The sequence below is a fragment of the Saccoglossus kowalevskii genome, chromosome 18 (assembly GCF_978046115.1).
Source record: "Saccoglossus kowalevskii chromosome 18, keSacKowa6.1, whole genome shotgun sequence".
Lineage (NCBI taxonomy): Eukaryota > Metazoa > Hemichordata > Enteropneusta > Harrimaniidae > Saccoglossus > Saccoglossus kowalevskii.
The window spans coordinates 11494749-11515084 of record NC_140658.1 but is presented as its reverse complement, the minus strand read 5'-3'; the positions used below and the strand labels follow the sequence as shown (position 1 = coordinate 11515084).

General features: G+C 36.3%; 1 protein-coding gene across 1 annotated transcript; it reads right to left on the bottom strand.

Moving 5' to 3' along the window:
- Window positions 1-1492: 1492 nt before the first annotated feature.
- Window positions 1493-7652, bottom strand: LOC146731550 (uncharacterized). Its single transcript, XM_085493210.1, has 4 exons — window positions 7565-7652; window positions 6950-7107; window positions 6238-6425; window positions 1493-1704 (listed from the first exon to the last, which is right to left on the bottom strand). The coding sequence occupies exons 1-3, from the start codon at window positions 7580-7582 to the stop codon at window positions 6296-6298; spliced, it is 306 nt and encodes a 101-aa protein (XP_085349336.1). The 5' UTR covers window positions 7583-7652; the 3' UTR covers window positions 1493-1704; window positions 6238-6295.
- Window positions 7653-20336: the final 12684 nt, after the last annotated feature.

The window sequence follows — 20336 nt, the reverse complement described above, 5'->3', positions numbered from 1 at the left end:
TCATCTGTGTTGGTTCTTACAGCAAATAACACAAAGAAAAAAGGAAATGGGACAAATACCAGTATTGTGTGTACTGTATGAAGCCAGTTGCAAAGTTACCTAGGCATTTTGAAAGCAAGCATAGTGAAGAACCAGATGTAGCTCATGTGTTGAGTTTCAAATACAGAAGCGCTAAAAGAAAATTGCTGTGGCAAAAGCTAACAAACAAAGGAAATCATGCACATAATGTGGAAGTACTCAAGGCTAGAAAGGGTTTTTTAATTCCCTTTAAAAGACCATCATATCATATAGCTGCAACTGAATATGTTCCCTGTCCAGCCTGTTTAGGATATTTCATCCGCACTGAATTATGGAAACATCACAAATCATGTACAGCCATATTCTGAGTCAGTATTGTTCGTAAAAAACATTTGTTAATGGAGCAGCGTTCAAGTGACGATCAGTAACAATCTCAGCTAACGGGCTACTAATTTCATCGGATAATGTGTGGTCTGACGATATGTCACACTGTGGTACTTGACACTGGATTGACTGAGTGGTGATTCCATCAGGTGTTGTGTGGTTGGTATTACATCACATCCTGGTACTTGAGACTTGGCTAACTGACAACTGATTCCATCCGGTGAAATGCAGTCTGGTAATATGTCAGAACCAGGTACCTGAGACTTGGCTAACTGACAACTGATTCCATCCGGTGATGTGCGGTCTGGTATTGTGTCAGACCCAAATACCCGAGACTTGGCTACCTGACAACTGATTCCATCCGGTGATGTGTCGTCTGGTAATATGTCACACCCTGGTACTAGAGGCTTGCTTAACTGACAACTGATTCCATCCGGTGATGTGCGATCTGGTAATATGTCACACCCTAGTACTTGAGACTTGGCTAACTGACAACTGATTCCATCCGGTGATGTGTGGTCTGATAATATCTCACACCCTGGTACATGAGACTTGGCTAACTGACAACTGATTCCATCTGGTGATGTGTGGTCTGGTAATATGTCACACCCTGATACTTGAGAATTGGCTAACTGACAACTGATTCCGTCCTGTGACGTGCAGTCTGGTAATATGTCACACCTTGGTACTTGAGGCTTGGTTAACTGACAACTGATTCCATCAGGTGATGTGTGGTCTGGTAATATGTCACACCCTGGTACTTGAGACTTGGCTAACTGACAACTGATTCCGTCCTGTGATGTGCAGTCTGGTAATATGTCACACCTTGGTATTTGAGGCTTGGCTACCTGACAACTGATTTCATCCGTTAATGTGCGGTCTGGTAATATGTCACACCCTGGTACATGAGACTTGGCTAACTGACAACTGATTCCATCCGGTGATGTGCGGTCTGGTATTGTGTCAGACCCAAGTACCTGAGACTTGGCTACCTGACAACTGATTCCATCCGGTGATGTGTGGTCTGGTAATATGTCACACCCTGGTACTTGAGACTTGCTTAACTGACAACTGATTCCGTCCTGTGATGTGCAGTCTGGTAATACGTCACACTCTGGAACTTGAGACTTGGCTAACTGACAACTGATTCCATCTGGTGACGTGTGGTCTGGTAATATGTCGCACCCTGGTACTTGAGACTTGGCTAACAGACAACTGATTTCATCAGATGATGTGCGTTCTGGTAATACGTGACACCCTGGTACATGCTGGTATGCCATGTGTTTGTTGCAAGTTTAATATCTACAAAAGCAATACAAATAGAAGAAGACAAAGATTTTAGAGCAATAAATATTTATATTTAATCTCACTCAACAGCATACAAGAAAATCAAGTCATTGGAAATAGCACAGCTATTTCACGTTACTTTTTCAACATAATGTTTTAAATACCATTATATGTGAAAAATGCATATACCATGTAGTAAACAAAATCTGTTCATGTATGAGCGAGATTCAGTTCCATATATATGGAAATGTACAACATTAAGTTTGATGCTTATGTGATGTTTGAAGCATATTCAAGCATGTCAGCGATCTGGTAAAGAATTCATAAAAAATGGCTACCAGTAAACAATTTTTTACCAAAACAAGTCATTTCATGATATGACAAGAGTCATCCTTATTTTAACAGTAAACATAACTGAAATTAGTCAGCCACTTTGAATCAGAGCATGAAAGAAATGACATAGGAATAGTAGTTTGATTGCCATCAATCAATATATGTCAGAGGCATACTTTATAACAGCATTCCACCATTCTGAATCAGATCCATCCTGGTCAATTAATGTCAGATACAGCTCTGAAACCACATTCATTACAACAAAATTCCCCCAACCCCCACCCCACATTCAAAACTAACAACAAAATGACCACCAGTCAGCCATTTTGAATCCAGTCTGAGAAACAAAATTACTTGCAAACGTTCAATGTACATGTATGTATTAAGTTCACACAAGATCTATCCATACATGACCAAGGTCTGGAACCGGAATGGCATTGTTCTCCCCAAAAAAGGTGACAGGCATAATGCAAAAATTTTTCTTGTTTTGAATACTTAACCAGCTGCGAAAATTTACTAATGGACACGTGGGATAAAATTAGGTCAGCTTTTCTATAACATATTTCAAAAGCCCTACAAGCCCTACTACCGGTACATTGTTTACAAGTCATTGAAAATGACACAGTCCCCATTAAATTTTTGAAAGTTCTTTTTGTGCTCATCATATTAAAGCAGAGGGGTTGTCGCGAGCGTGTCCTTGAAACTTGAGTTCCAAGTGGCGTATACAACAGATTGTCTATTTACCGTACTCGACCGCATTAGCGCCTATGCCCGAGCAAGCGCCCACCCCCCACTTTTGCGCAATTTTTATATTTAGGGTCACATTCGGCAAAGCGCCCATCCCTTCAAAATGCAACTAATTTAAAACTTGGTCTTGCGTAACGAATCTTGGTAATCGTTTTTATATGATACAGCGTGGACATCGACCGCTGTGACATGTTGTGGATGCGTAGAACACGGTAACCGTGCGTAAACTACGCTTCGACAATGACCTGTTAATACAAGTAAAATGCGATACATATTTCATGCCATATTCAGTCTAATTCTCAAAAATGGCTAGTTACTAGTTTTTTGGAAAAACCATGTCGTTTATTCGCTGAAATCAATTCCAACAGATCGTACTTCGACATCGATTATTCACTTCCGCATTGCGTTACCGGAAAGTCTTCGGGAATTTGCGTCAGTACAACACAGCATTCTGATTAGTTAATAACCAACTTTGACCCATTAGGTCAAACGACGCTGCTGTAGGTCAAATCTGCAATTGCATCATGGCGGAAAGTGATTTTCATCGAGAGTTTGCGTACGATCCAACAACTTCGTCAGTGGAAATAATATGACAATTTTGACTTCGACTGTGTTCCAAAAGACTCAAATGTTTTTAATTCCGTAAATTATGGTGGTACGTAATTAATATTGTAATAAAATGTGCATATTTTTTGTGATCATTTCTGTTTCTTCATTGTGAAAATCAATGACGACGCAAATTAATTTAGTAATTTGATTTTCCCTCAAAGACGTAATCTGTCACTTGATGAATCAAAATTTTCATTTGCACTCTTTCGAGGGGGGTGCTCGGGTAAGCGCCCACCCCTACAAAATCGTGATTTTCTGAGTTGAGGCCTCTGGGCGCTAACCCGGTCGAGTACGGTACATCAAAACACGTGTTCTGTGTAGTAGTAATATGGCCAAAAATAAAAACAGCCATTATTCGGCCATCTTTGATCTGATTATGAAACACACTGATATGTATGATGTATGTGCCAAATATGAATGAAAATAGTACATAAATTGTGGAAATATCAATAGTAGTAAGGCCAAAAAGTCAGATGGCTGTCAATCAGATTTTGAAACAAATTGTCATGGACATGCATCCTAACATGTATAAAGTACATGTATGTGCCAAATTTGAATGAAAACTGACAGAGCACGTCCAAGATACCGCATAAAAAAAAAAAAAAGATACCGACCATCTTAGATCCAATTACGAAAAAAATCGGCATGGACATGTAACCTAACATGTATAATCTATGTACCAAGTTTGAATGGCAACTGACAAAGCATATCAAAAATACAACATTTTCAAAAAACAAGATGGCTGCCAGTTGGCCATTTTGAATCGAATCGCTAAACCACTGCATGTGCGTATCTCCCACATAAGGCACAAGGCACATGCAAAGAATGAACAGAATCGGTCTACAGGATTCTGAAATATGACTCAGGACAGACTGACTGACGCACGGACGGACGGACGAACGGACAGACTCAGGAACTCACAGACGGTCAGGGACATGTATCCTAACATGTATGATCTATGTACTAAATTTGAATGAAAACTGACAAAGCATGTCAAAAATACAACATTTTCAAAAAACAAGATGGCTGCCAGTCGGCCATTTTGAATCGAATCACTAAACCACTGCATGTGCATATGTGCCACATAAAGTACTAGGCACATGCAAAGAATGAACGGAATCGGTCCAAGGGATTCTGAGATACGACTCTGGACGAACGCACGGACTTCGTTAGAACGGGGACTAAAATACACTCCAAATTACAGCATGTTGTAAATTAAAAAAAAAACTGAAATGTTTGTCCCATTACCATCTCTGGGGAGAATTTTGCCATTCATGACCTAATACTCCCTTTCTGAATACAACTTCTCAACTTTGTGATCTTAGAATGACGATTTAACAACTCCTGTGTCTTATCAGTAACATTCACTTCAGTCTTGTATATTGACATAGTTTCTAGCTTGCAATCATGATATCCCAATTCCAAACTGGGCTGTTGTTGTAACCCAATAATCATTTGTCTTGAAAAAACCAGTTTAGCTTTGCTGATGACATTAGATACTAGCAGGATCTTTTGAATATTTGGGGCAATACGCAGTTTTCTGAATGAGAGCCGATTTCTATCTGAAGCAATTTTTTCAACTGATATACTGATTATCCTTTGTGCATCAGTTGTATCCATGTTTCTTTTTGAATACTGTAAAGGGATTAAAGGTACATGCTCAGTGAATGGTGGCCCAAAAAACTTGTTTGCTAAAAATATGTTAAAGATTGGGGGGGGGGGTCTCTCTCATGGGTAAACGGGCATTAACAATTGACTTCTCTGGCCAATGAAAACTCATATTTGGATCAAATGTAGCTAATTAATTAATTAATGCTTCAAATCGTATGGCACATTGTTCATTCATAAATGCAACTTGAACTGTGACCTCTTGTTATATGATTTGAATACTCAGATCTTTGTTATGATTTTAGCAAATTAAATGTAATATTTTATATCATGGAAATTGAAGTCAGCTTATTGAAACACGACTCGAATGACAGAATCATGTTCGGTTGTATTATCCACAGCCATTTGCCAGTGTACCACACCCACATGCTCAACCATTTTTAGCACTGAAGTAGGGAAATTCATAAATTTTCCGGGTTTGCTATTGGATTTTTTTTTTCAACACTTCAAGGTAATAAATGCATAGTTGAAATGAACCAATACATTGATTTTAATGACTGTTTCACCAAGACAACTTAAATTTTTTTTTGGTTTAGCAATGAAAAATCAGAATATATATATAATAAATAGTACCTAAATAATTATGGTTCTCAGTCGTCACATTGTTGTACATTATTCCCAGGAATTTTAGTCCAGGTTTGTCCTGTTTTAGCTGATCTTGCTGAATGATAGATATCGGTTTTGACTGTCCAAAACTCAGTATGGGCAAACTAATAGCGAACAACATTCCAAACAATAGGCATTTTCAAACCATTAAAAATATTTTTCTGGATATATCTACTGACATACTGCCATACCATACACATGCAAAATTAACAAATACATGTAGCGAGAGCAAGGTCAGGATGTATTTTAGAAAATTAGAAATATTTCACTCAGTCCATATTCTTTTTCATGGGGAAAACAGGAATAATTATACAAATCTTGAACACATCATGACAAGTCAACGATCAGAAGAAAAAATATCACACCAATGGACTTTGCAAACCAGACAATCCTACTGTACTTGTGTTTGTGGTAGTACATGTGCAAGTGTATGTGCAATTTCGAATGGAATCAGTTAAAGGAATGATGTGAACAAATATTACCTATTTCAGACTTTCACCAACTTCTCAACTGGAAATTGTATATAAATATATTTATAAGGCATATGCTGTTATAACATTATTATGAAAATAAGCATTATCTTACCTTATGCTCCCATGGTAATTTGACTGGTCCATAATCATATAATATTTCCTCATTGACGTCAATGTCTTTTACAGCAAATAGTGCCAGGTATGGCTGTCCTTTTCATTCTTGCATTTGGAAATTTTCTTTCATGGTTTACTAGCCGCCCATATTTAGGTCCATTACCAGGTTCATTAGTAGAATCGATACTGCAACATTGGCAAAATATAGCTTTTGAAAAATATATAGCAAGGTAGATTTTTTTTATGGACTAAGAGTTAAAAGATTATTTTTACTGTCACAATCATTCATTTGATACAGACTTAAGAATGACCAGCAATCCCAAGTTATTGATAATAGTAAATTGCATACAGTCATATATGGTCATCCACTACATTAAAAGAAATAAATGAAGAAATATTCTTTGTGGCTAACATGGCAAAGTTGTTAAAGCTTTACTATTACATAAAATAAGAATTTGATATTTGTTACAAATATTGGTAGATGGGGTTACTGGCCTTATTTGTTCATGTAATTTATTGGTGATAGTAGGTATGAATTAAAAAAAACACCACATGTGTTGTGTTTGAGTTTGAATAATTTCTGTGGCTGTGGTACAGGGTCACATAGTAGTCACAACACAGACATGTACACAGTACTATGGGATAGGCTAATATTAAATGCAGTTTAAATGAGTTTCATATGAAAAGATTGTAAAGATGTGGACACTAACCAATATGTCTTATCCTTGAATTTAAAAAAAGTAACGGAATACACTGCCATCAGAAGACTCTTCACGAATCTCTCCCTCCGACCCACTAATAAGTTCACCATCGTATTGCAATAAGAAATCTCTTTTCTTGAATTGCTTTCCAGCAAAAACACCTCTACCTGGAATAAAATAAACCATAAATGATAAACTAGTCATTACACTTGTGACTTGGATATATTTCGAAATACAAGTTAACATGAAGCAGTGATGTGGCCGTTCAGTTATTTAGGACATTGAGCACCGTGGTAAACGGCAAACAGTCAGATTAAATATATTCTCATCTGAGGGACATCAAAGAATCGTACAACGAACAGCTGAAATACTTGCTGATTATCGCTAAAAACTATAAACAAACGTCTTTTTCAATATACTGAGATCTGAATGCACAAATCTAACGCAGACTGAAGTAAATTTCGATTCCACTGCCATGGTTTGAACGGCACAGTGTCTTCGAAAAACGTGCTGTCAGTCTTTGGTTTAGAATATAATGTGTTGTCAACTGACAGGAAATTGATTGCATATTATTAATCGCGCCGAACTGAGCACAACAAATTTGTTAATTCTTTACATTATTACCTTCCTGAATAACTCCATTCACAGCATATCAAAAATTCACGGCCGATCAGAACAAAACTGCCATTTTTATTGGGACCCCCTAAGCTCTTAAGACCAAAGACTCCCTAAGTTTTATTATAGAATTTTGTATTTGGAAACTGGTGTAATATCAGTGTTCTTACGGCTAATCTCATTTTTGTGTCTAAACAATAAATCACAGTTATTTTTTTTTTAGCATGCACTTTCATTGCCGCCAGATATTAATGCGTACTGCCGAAATACAAAAACAAAACAACGAGAACGCGTACAAAATAAAAAAATAATTAGATAAAAAAAATATTGTCACTCAGTTTGAAATTATTTTACAGTAAGTGCATTCTACTATAAAAGTGTTCTGTTTAGATTACTAGTATTCGATATGGTAACACCTACGCGCTTGGTCCCAGCATTTAGCACATTGTCGCTGAAGACAGACAACAAATAGAAACAGTAAAGTGAACAGTGGAACGTCATACCTTTCCATAGCACAATCGTCTCATAAAATCCTGGCTGGTCAGTTTGTTTGGCTATATAATGTTCTGCCACTTTTATTTGATCTTCTTTAGAAGAGAGCAGTCGATGTGACCGTCGTGTGCTTCGAGTGCCCGCCATGCTTAAATTGTTGGCCTTTTCTCCATGCCCATATTATGCGCACGTCCACGCGAGTAGTAACATTTCTTCGCTTTCACAAACGTTTTCCATTTTACATTGAAAGACAAGTACTGGAACCATGTGTTCCCCAATATTCTCGCTTTCGCGGTCTGAGCACCATTTTACCCGCAAAAAAAATAATTCCTCGGAAAACATTAAAGTCCTCGCTTGCGCAATTCTTTGCATTTAACGTGAGTGCTACGTCTTACAGCCGAATTCATGAAAGTTGGACGCACGACATACTTTTGTAACATGTTTACTAAAAAACGCGTTCAGACAGCGCCACATTCAGACACAGTACAAACTAAACAAATGTGAAGTATGGTAATACAATACCATGATGCCAATGTACTCATTAGAAATACTTCATTCACAAAGAAAGATTTTAGTTTTGACAGGTAAATGAACAAACGTCCAATCCTTGAGGAAGGCGAAATAAGATATCGCATTTTTAATAACTGACTAAATGGAGTAGCTCCAAATTACTTATGGCCAGAAAATGTCCCTAGGAGGGTCTGACCCAGTTTTCAAGAACGTTTCTTTCCTGTGTATTATTATCGAAACTAATTTAAAATACATGATTCATACTCATTTTGCTATATGATCTGAGGACTGTTTTGGAACCTGTCTCCGAGGACGTTTTCTTTTTTGTGTATTATAAAAACCGTATACAAATATATTGCAAGTGTATGATTCTTACTTATTTTGCTATATGATCTGAGGACTGTTTCTAGAACCTGTCTCCGAGGACGTTTCTTTTCTATGTATTATCAAAACCCTATACAAATTAATTGCAAGTGTATGGTTCATACTTATTTTGCTATATGATCTGAGGACTGTTTCTAGAACCTGTCTCCGAGGACGTTTCTTTTCTGTGTATTATAAAAACCGTATACAAATTAATTGCAAGTGTATGATTCATACTTATTTTGCTATATGATCCGAGGACTGTTTCTAGAACCTGTCTCCAAGGACGTTTCTTTTCTGTGTATTATAAAAACCGTATACAAATTAATTGCAAGAGTATGATTCATACTTATTTTGCTATATGATCTGAGGACTGTTTCTAGAACCTGTCTCCGAGGACGTTTCTTTTCTGTGTATGATAAAAACCGTATACAAATTAATTGCAAGTGTATGATTCATACTTATTTTGCTATATGATCCGAGGACTGTTTCTAGAACCTGTCTCCGAGGACGTTTCTTTTCTATGTATTATAAAAACCGTGTTCAAATTAATTGCAAGTGTATGATTCATACTTATTTTGCTATATCATCTGAGGACTGTTTCTAGAACCTGTCTCCGAGGACGTTTCTTTTCTATATGTTATAAAAACCGTCTACAAATTAATTGCAAGTGTATGATTCATACTTATTTTGCTATATGATCCGAGGACTGTTTCTAGAACCTGTCTCCGAGGACGTTTCTTTTCTATGTATTATAAAAACCGTGTTCAAATTAATTGCAAGTGTATGATTCATACTTATTTTGCTATATGATCTGAGGACTGTTTCTAGAACCTGTCTCCGAGGACGTTTCTTTTCTGTGTATTATAAAAACCGTATACAAATTAATTGCAAGAGTATGATTCATACTTATTTTGCTATATGATCTGAGGACTGTTTCTAGAACCTGTCTCCGAGGACGTTTCTTTTCTGTGTATTATAAAAACCGTATACAAATTAATTGCAAGTGTATGATTCATACTTATTTTGCTATATGATCTGAGGACTGTTTCTAGAACCTGTCTCCGAGGACGTTTCTTTTTTATATGTTATAAAAACCGTCTACAAATTAATTGCAAGTGTATGATTCATACTTATTTTGCTATATGATCTGAGGACTGTTCCTAGAACCTGTCTCCGAGGACGTTTCTTTTCTGTGTATTATAAAAACCGTATACAAATTAATTGCAAGTGTATGATTCATACTTATTTTGCTATATGATCCGAGGACTGTTTCTAGAACCTGTCTCCGAGGACGTTTCTTTTCTATGTATTATAAAAACCGTATACAAATTAATTGCAAGTGTATGATTCATACTTATTTTGCTATATGATCCGAGAACTGTTTCTAGAACCTGTCTCCGAGGACGTTTCTTTTCTATGTATTATAAAAACGGTATACAAATTAATTGCAAGTGTATGATTCATACTTATTTTGCTATATGATCCGAGGACTGTTTCTAGAACCTGTCTCCGAGGACGTTTCTTTTCTATGTATTATAAAAACCGTGTACAAATTCATTGCAAGTGTATGATTCATACTTATTTTGCTATATGATCTGAGAACTGTTTTTTAGAACCTGTCTCCGAGGACGTTTCTTTTTTGTGTATTATCAAAACCGTTTATGAACTAATTGCAAGTGTATGATTCATACATATTTTGCTATATGACCTGATTTAGGTTGAGAATTACTTGCCAAGTAACTGAAAAAAACGTACTCAAATAGTATAGAGTATCCGTGTTAGATATTTCTAAATGTATGCTCATTAAAACTTGTGCATTGGTACTCTTGTTTATACCTCTGTTTTCATTTTTCCTGATCACATTGAATTTATGTCCCAGTTATTTGGATTAAACATGTTTGTTTACGGGAAACACCGACATAGCGATATTTATAAATACTAATACGATTGTAACCGTGCCTGTTACATAACATATACTCTGCTTCCCCAAAATTGAATTAACTATCACGTATTAACTGATAGCAAAATACTGATATCCGCCGAAAAAGAATCTTTGACGCATGTGTACGAAGCTTCACCAAATGACAAATCCTACAGACGATGCAAGAGAAAATAAGTTAATGTCTATACTTAATAAAATATATAAGTAAAACAACTTCGCTCATGCAACATACTCCATGCAATTTTAGTCTTTATCGATTTTATGATTTTGGCGTTGTTTGTGGTGGCGGTGGTGGTAGAGACAGCCACATTTATTATTCCTTAAATTGGTCTTGGAAAAGCATATGGCGTTTGACAGTTCGACAAATCATGTACGATAAAAAAGTACAAACTGTTTCAACGAGGTTTATGTTTCTTCATGAAATCAATTGCAGTGGATATTTATACGGCATTTACTAAAGTAGTCTTGATAGGCATATAGCACCGTTAACCTTGGTCCTATTTCCGACAGTGTGGGCAGAATTCTTTCACACAAAAACGTTTCTATAAAGTAACTAACACAGCGCATCATAAAGGTCAATACTGTAAAAAAGATTCTTGGCAAGGAAAACTCTGAAATCACTATCAAAATATCAGCGTGATTGTTTATTTTCGTGTGAAATAATGCATGTTCAAGTTGTCAAAAATTTGCAAGATTATTTTTGTTAAATTGTTCAATGGACATACATTATATTTTCGAGTATTTTTAAGTTTAAGTTGTTAAGACGTTTATTAATACGACATATTTTGATATTGTCGCACTTGATTCTAAATTTTTTGCAGGGTTGTCTATTATTGAGTGTTTTTAGAATAGATCTGTTTTTATCTAACGTGTACTCCCAGTATGGGCAGACATCGCACTTCGTATTGTTCAAACCAAAATAAATCACAATGTGAATGCGCACATGAGTTATTAGAACAAAACAAAATTCAATATCGGGATTTTGTTCTGTTTATTACAATGTGTTATTTAGCTTCACACATGTCCTACTACCTTGCGTACAGTGATATCCCATTCGGAGTACTAGCATACAATTCATGGGGCTCAACAATTTGAACTTTAAGTATAGGTTATTATTAGCGGACTGTCTGACATGTCAATAGCATTTTTGATTTTCGATGCTTTTTGAGTACACACTGTGGTTACATGTTCTAATACTTTCTAACAAATGTAATGACAGTCGGCAGCAGAGATTATGCCTACTATCAAAATCGAAATATTTGTAGTTATAAAACGGCATGTTCAACGGGATAAAAAATTGATGAATAAGATAGAGTTGTTACGTGCCCAATTCTAATATTCAAAAGAAAGAACAAAAAAGGAAAGAACTCGGCTACACTTCAGTTAAACATTATCAACGACCACGGCACTACATCGCCTGCTTCAGCAGTTGAGCGGATGTTCTTAAAATACGGCAAATATATTACAAAATAACTAATTAAGACAAAACCAATTAATCCTATTCAAATTGCACACGTTGCTTTTTACGTGTCTAAATTATTATAAAACACGCAGTGCATCAGACCACAGTGATCAGACAGACCTTTTTATTCTCGACCATGTTCAATAGAGTTATCCATTTAAACAAATATCAGTCACATTATAGCCTGGTGGATTTAAAGGTTATTTGTGCCATGGCGGCTGTGTTGGGAGTTTTGTTACTGTAATTTCAGTTTATTCACCGCTTCGCGCAGTGAGATAACGTGATTGGCTATATTTGAATCTATGAATCTGAATATAGAAAATAAAATATATTGTAATATTGATCGGAATCTGTAGCACACCCACTGAGTGTAACATGTTATATATCAATGCACATTTCAAACATGACATGCAATTTTATCTTTTAATATTTTGCCTATTTTGTAGCAGCTGTCCCTCAGTTTGGGAAAGGTTGCTGGAAAACTAAACTGGGTAGCAAATAGCCGGCATAATTCGTGAGCAGGTGTCGCATGACACCGTGTACCCGCGGCCTAGCCACCCATGGTGGGGAAACATATTATACTTTCATTACAATTCATTTTAATCAATCTCGTCAGCGTTTTGAGTCACCTTTCCCGTAGAAACACGCCTCGTGATTGTCCTTGTAAAATGACTTGTCTTGGACAGCAGACAAATACACAAGTATGTACTTGGTCGTGTTCGCAGCGATTGATCCCTGGCCGATGCACGTGAAGAAACTGTATTCCATTCATGCCAAATATATATATATATGTAGTCTTCAGAATAAAGTTCTACAGTCTTGATCTAATTTACGACAAAATACTGGCCAGGCCTGAAACTATGTTACTTGGCGTCAATGAAATTGTATCCCTAAGTTTCAGTGATAGTTCAAGTCTTCCAGCTTGAGGGACTGCTTGGTCCATTTTTGTATATTTAATTTGGATTCATGTACAACCGGCCCGACATCGTTTAAATACATTATCAGGCATCGTTCCAGTGAATTATCTCAAAATTCAAAATTTATATACACCATGATCGAACATGGTTTCCCTAAATTCGATGGATTTAATGCCATATTTGTATCTCAAAATTCACCACTTCCAGACAAGTGTATCGTATTTTTGAGTGAGTGATAAATATATAATTTGTCCAAATTTGCACAATATTCGGGTAAACATCCTGTTAAGGATTCTGATATAACAGGTGTAAGCTTCCTATCGTAAACAGTGCGTGTTTATCTAACGTCCATTGTCAGCATTGTGTTGATCGACGCCCGTCCTAAACTCAGTATGAAGAAACCAACGATATTCCAAACAAATACTAATAAATATTAACAAATACACAAAGAGGTGTAATATTAGGTTTTATTTTAGGCTTAGAAAATATTTTCTTTCACTCAGAATGGAACTGCCATTTAGCTTCATGGTCTTTCAGCTTGTCTTCGCCTCGGAGGAAAACAACAATACTTATACAAAACACATTGCGAAGACTCAATAATCAGGAAAGAAAACCCAGACAACCATGTCGTACTTGTGTCGAAATACATTTTGTATTTCACGTCAGAATATTGTTTAAAATAAAATATTCAGTCCAAGCCAAATCTAGGTCAAAGGGTCAGGTTGCGTGCATATAATTATATATAGTTAAAACAAAAAGTATTTGAACTTGTGTCAGCTGTTCAACATATATAGAAAACAGAAAAACAATGATAAGGCAATGTGAACCTCGGAATTTTTTTGTTAGTCCGAATGATATTTCGGGAATTGCGCGGTCGAAAAAAAGCGGAAATTGTTCGGTCGAATTCAGCAAGCGGTAGCAAAAGCGAGACAAAAAAGTGATTGGAAAACGGAAGTTTCGTTTAAATAGTTTTATTTTCCAAGTCAATATTCTATTTTACTAATACCATTTTTTCTAACGCAATGGCGAGGAAAAAAAAGCGTTGACAGACGAGGCAAACAAAATCTGCCACTCAGCGTCACACTCTGACACAGCAATTTTTTTTTTCACCATGAAACCCGTTCTGTTAGATTTCTTATCAGAGACACTTGAAGGATTAGCTTGTTTGTAAACTGTCAGCGTGTACAGTGGGACAGTAATGTTTGTCAGAGGATTATCCCTCGTTGTTCGTTTGCATAACAATGAAAACCCGAACCACGGTTACTTTTTTAGTAACCGTGCCCGAACGTTCCTGAAGTACGAACTCAAATGCCAGCAATTTTCTTCATTTTTCACGCTTGAAATTATTCATTATATCTGACACTCTTTATGAGTTCTATGATATCAGTGGTTAATGTGTTTGGCCATTTTAGTGCATATTTATAATAACGCAGCAAATTTCCAATGTTTTATTATCGAAAACTGTTTTTCGCGTTTTTCTTGAGTTGAAGTTTTGATTGAGTACGACTTATTGGGACCACCGCCAAATCAAGTGCCTTCGGACTAGGACATTCAAACTCGCAGTTAGCATTCAAAAGATAATGATGGTGTGCGAAATATTTCTGGGTTTTTTAGGAAAATGCTTTGTCACAGAATAATAGTATGTTAAAGGTGCCAAGTGTGGAGTAATTAGGGGACCAAAAACAAACCTGCGTAGAAATCGGAAGAATAGGTCTTTTGACTATGGAAGACGCATTTCAATAGACTTGATTACAGACAATGCCTTGCCCAAATTTCACCCGGAAATTCCCTCATTGTACTCTCGCAATCGCAGACTTGGTCATTTTTACAAAAAGTTTTGCCATTTTTGCGGTCACGTAGTAATTATGTAAACATTGACTCTCCAGATTGTGCCAACGTGTCCCTCTATACTTAGGCTTTTGAAATATATAAGCTAAATTACGGTTCTGAATGAGATAATAGACAGAGAATGCTTTAATCAGAAACGTCATCAAACCCTTCTCGCTACCTTAACACATTGTGTATCATGTTTTGGACAACAATGAGGCCTCTCATGTCCCCCGGGGTCCTCGGATCTCACTTAAAACTAGAATTGTGGTAATACCTTTGCTATATGCCATTAAAAGGTGGCGCACTAACCAGTGAGACGCGTTATAACTGTTGAATTGCGTGTATCTTTGAAATGTGTGTATCTGTCAAATTGGGGGCGCCCGAGGCTGAAATGGGCCTCCAACGAAAATGTGTAAATTTTTCACACTTTACGCGTTCTTCGAGGACGTGTCTCAGAATGGTGTCACGTGGTTAATAGGTCATTTGAAGCCATTCTATAGCACTTTAATCCGAGGACCCTGAAAATGTCCTCGCTAGCATTGAGACGTCCTCGGAGGCAGGTCAAATAACCTATCAACGTCCTCGAAGCATATAGTAATGCGAGTACACACACACACACACACACACACACACACACACACACACACACACACACACACACACACACACACACACACACACACACACACACACACACACACACACACATACTCGCATTACTATATGCTCAGAGGACTCGGTTTCTAGACCAGTCTCCGAGGACGTCACTTTCTAGTGGGTTTACAGGCTTGATATTTAATTACATAATTTAATATTATTGTAGGTATACATGGGTTAGTAGAGTTTAGCAATCAGACCATTTCTTCAAGGACCTGCCTTTGACTATCATACTGAGGACCTCCTTTCTGAGGACGCGATTTTTTTTCAGAGGACGTGGAAAATCTCGGGGGTGTCACTCCCACATGTGCAAAGTGTCACTTCACATGTCCTCGAACTGATATGAACAATAGCATAGCATTCACACATATAAGTGCAATTCACAAATGGCAGTATAATTGTTATAGAGAATTGAAACTCGTACACTCAGTTACCAGCAAATGCGAGGTATGTCTTCTCTGTAACAAAAATCAGATCGAAAAAATGAAAAACAATTTGTGATGCCTTGCCCTGTCTATGCCCAGCACAAAAACATTCCATTTATGTATACAAAATATTCACAAATTTGCTTGAGCAATAAATCTCTGTGAATACCTTTAGTTTAATATTTGTAAATCTGTTTTGAATTTAGACAGCAACACTTCCTAAATTTTTAATTTTTTTTTCTTTGTCATGTCACTTTTCATTTATCCATTATCATCCATTCCAATGGATGTTAAGTAATTAAATGTATAAATAAAAATAGGTGTGGATATTTTTGTATTTACAACATCGTCCAATAACTTAGTCTTGCTGAAAATTGGGTAGGGAAGGTAGCTGCTCCCCTCTCGTTCTGCACAATTTTATTAGGGAAGCAAGCATTTCTTTTTAACTTTTTTTGTACAAAATGGCAATGTACATCTCCAGTAGGGGACAACACTGATAGTTGCATAAACTGCAACTGTAATTCTCAGAGCAATGAACTCGTATCAGTATTTATCTAGCATTGTTTCCAAATTTTGAATTCGATAAAATAGAATGGGGTTGGAATCTGGTTGATACAACTTTCACACAGAATATCATCACGCTATTTTCTACTAACCAACTTTATTTGCAATAGTTTGAAGGAATACATATTCCTTTCTTACATTATAATGAGAAATGAGCAGAGATCAAAGTGTACTTGTTAATAGTATAGGCAGGGAGTTTTCCATAGTTGTGTTTTTTCTCAGCCACATGTGGCATTATGTATAGAAAATTTGTAAATATTTTTAGTATATTTTTGTTTCTGTTGGAATGCAATATCAAACAAAATGTTTATTCTTATTTTCAAACTTCCAGCATGAAAAGGTGGTAATTTTCCATCCCAAATTTAGGTGAGATAGAGCATACGGTACTCCAACATTTAAACAAGACCATGTTGTGGATGACCACAGATAACTATGGTAGTGGAAGGAATAAACCTGTTTGGAACTCAAGTACACCTAAGATCAAATGCACAAAATGATCATTGTAAATGATCTAAATGCTTATGCCCATAAACTTAAAGGGTGGTGGTCGGCGCAGCGGGTGTTTGAATTACACGTAAACAATGTATTTCACACGCATTGTGTGCATTGGTACAAGTCCATTATCAACCAGGCCATGGTGCAACGACCACCTTGCTTTAGGATTTATTTGATGAAAAACAAAATATATGGAGGTAGAAATACATGAAAATATTAATTAATCATAACAAAGAACACAGGAACTCCATTAATGAAGCCATGAATTCAGCCACTTATTTCAGATTGAGCTCAATTCAATAACATTTACATTTCTAGAATCCAATTATGTTTTTATAATTCATCCTAAGTAACAAATGATGTACACAGAATATCTCAAACTTGCTATTGGCTTTTGGAGCAAAGCATGATTTTGATTGACATGATTACCATAAGACCAATCAGTGTAACATGTTTTTTTAGAATGTAGGACAAGTGCACATGTAGTATTACTGAGTAGCAGAGATAGGTTTGTTTCACCTGATCACACATTCAGTTCAGTATAAAGACATAATTTTTTTGTGACCACTGTAGTTAAAACGACAATAGCTGCAACTATCGATATTTTTATTTTAATAAAACATTTCCTGCAGACACTGAAAGCATAGCATAAACGGACATTGTACATTAAATCATTGTCAGTGAAATAAGGGGGGGGCACGGTTGCGTCATGGTCTCCATCTATTGAATTCCAGTTTTGATGAAAAATTACAGTACATGATAACTTACTGAGGGCCCTGGGTCAAATACGTTCCCAGCTTGAAAGGCTGACCAATCTCCACGCAATTATGTCTAAAACAGTATTTTGGTAATCTTTATGTAGGTATATTTAAACAAAAATTTTCAAAATCTATTGTCGCTTTAAGAACCTGTCACTGTTTCTATAGTACCAGTTATCAGAAATTAATGAAGGTATGACCCAACTGCAAAGGTTACAACAACCTGCATAGATTTGACCACAATATCTGACAGTGTGAGATTCATTGCAATAACAATGAAGTGGCCTTAAGGTATAGATGCATGTTCGTGGGCACTTTGAGTGAATTATTTCTTTTTTGCTTTTTCTTACCCAGACAGTCTTGGCTAGATAATGTTAAAATTTTGGAGCATTGTCAATGCTGAAACACTCAAAAAAACGATTTTAAAATAGAGGGAACCGAGGCACACGTATGTGATTAAAAGTCCCGAAGTTTGTTTACGTTGCTTACAGTTGTAAATGATAAGTAAACAGTTTCACCCTTATCTCGCAACATGTCAACAACTTCTAGCCTGGCATATTGTTATATTACTAAATATTTTTGTTTTCACACATTTTTTTTCTCCCATGGTATTTTAAAACTGAAGTATACAATGTAAACATTTTTCGTTTTGCTGTAGAGATCACCCTGCTGATAGCATTGCAATGCAATGGATAAACACCATTGCTGAGCTGTATCGATAACTTGTCAATGGCATGCTCGTAAAATGCTTGGTTAATTAAAAATAAAAAAATACCCTGGAAATTACAGAAAAATTGCCAACAAGATTCTGTTTTTAAGCACCACGGAAAAATGAAGCACTCTGTGATGCCATCTTGGTTACCTCAATCGGAAACCCCTTGTCAGCTAGCATGCACCTGTAGCGATGTTGAAAAGTACATTGTATGTATGCTCTGCAACCTCTGGTACTAAGGCACTCTATAAATCGGGTACTTCCAGAGGTCAGGGTTCGTTTAATTTTTATCGACCCATCTCATCTTTAGTTGAATGAAACCTGTCTCGATTTACAATATTTTCCCTCCCATTTAGATTTTTTCTCACAGGCAGTTGACTGATTGAGTAGTAAAAACTGCAAATAGCCGTTGTGTAGCAAAATATTACGGCCCATTTCAAACTGGTCGTCTAACTTCGCATGGTCCATTTCACTGGAGATCACGAAAAACTGAGTCATACAATGTATTTTTTTAAGGTTTGAGGGAAAGTAAATTTAGACTCAATCCGCAATGTTTATATAACTGTAAGAATATCTCATCAGCTTTACGTGATCCATTGTGCCCCTCACTCAGTGGAAATGATAACACGACACCGTGACAGTTTTCGCGCAAGGTGTTGACTCTGCAGAAAATTTTACGTCCGTTTCCCTTGAATTGTAAATATTTTTATTTTATTTTTTATCTGACAATTGAACATCAGCAAGCATCGATGTATGATGGATTTTGGCATGTCGTTGTGATGCAATAGCCATTTTTGTAGACGATTAACGTCGTCACTTTCATAAAACAGGCATTATCTCTGTTCGTGTTTTCTGGTTAGTCACAGAGATTGGAAATTAATTAGCTCCCACAGTTTATGTTAGTTTGTCTTGAAATTCTCACACTATTTTGACAACAACCTATTATTGTTTTGAAAAAAGTTAAATACAGTGCATAATATGGAGATCCCGTCATTACTTTGTTCACCATGTTTCTTTTTGATTATTTATGTACAGCCTTGCTAAATCTTGCTAAACATTCAAAAAAGAAAATGTTTGTACCTGTTTTCTATAATTTAAAATCGTCTTTTGAGTATGTTCCACTATTCACAATACTGCGAAATTTTAACAATCTATAGCCAAGACTTTGGATAAAAAAAGCAAAAAAAAAAAAAATTCACTCCCAAGTGCCCAAGAACCTGTATCTATACTTTAAATCATAATCCTGCTGGAACGATTCCCTTTCTATAAAAAGAGTTTAATACTACCATAGCCGAGCACCTGATGAGGTGAGATGTAGAATCAGGTGTGGTAGCAAATATGAACTGGCGGCTCGTTAGCAGTTCTTTTACAGTTTGATGTATACCACATTATTATATAACATCTGGCAGCAAAAATAACAGAATTCATTTATCCTTCCGCCTCTTATGTACCGTAATCAAATTACGAACACAATCTTTTACATTTTTCCAGGACCTATGGCACAAAACTGGATTCTGTTGTAAACAACTACTGCAAGCAGCCTTTCCAGACATGTGTAGAAGTCTAATATCTTGCGAAAAATAATTTTTAACAGCCATCTGTTCTTCAACACTCCATATCTTATATTCTGCACCTAACACAAAAAGAAAAT

Coding starts and splice junctions, on each gene's coding strand:
- LOC146731550 (XM_085493210.1), bottom strand. Junction 6,426..6,949: donor TTCAAGGATAAGACATATTG/GTTAGTGTCCAC, acceptor CCAATGTTGCAG/TATCGATTCTACTAATGAAC.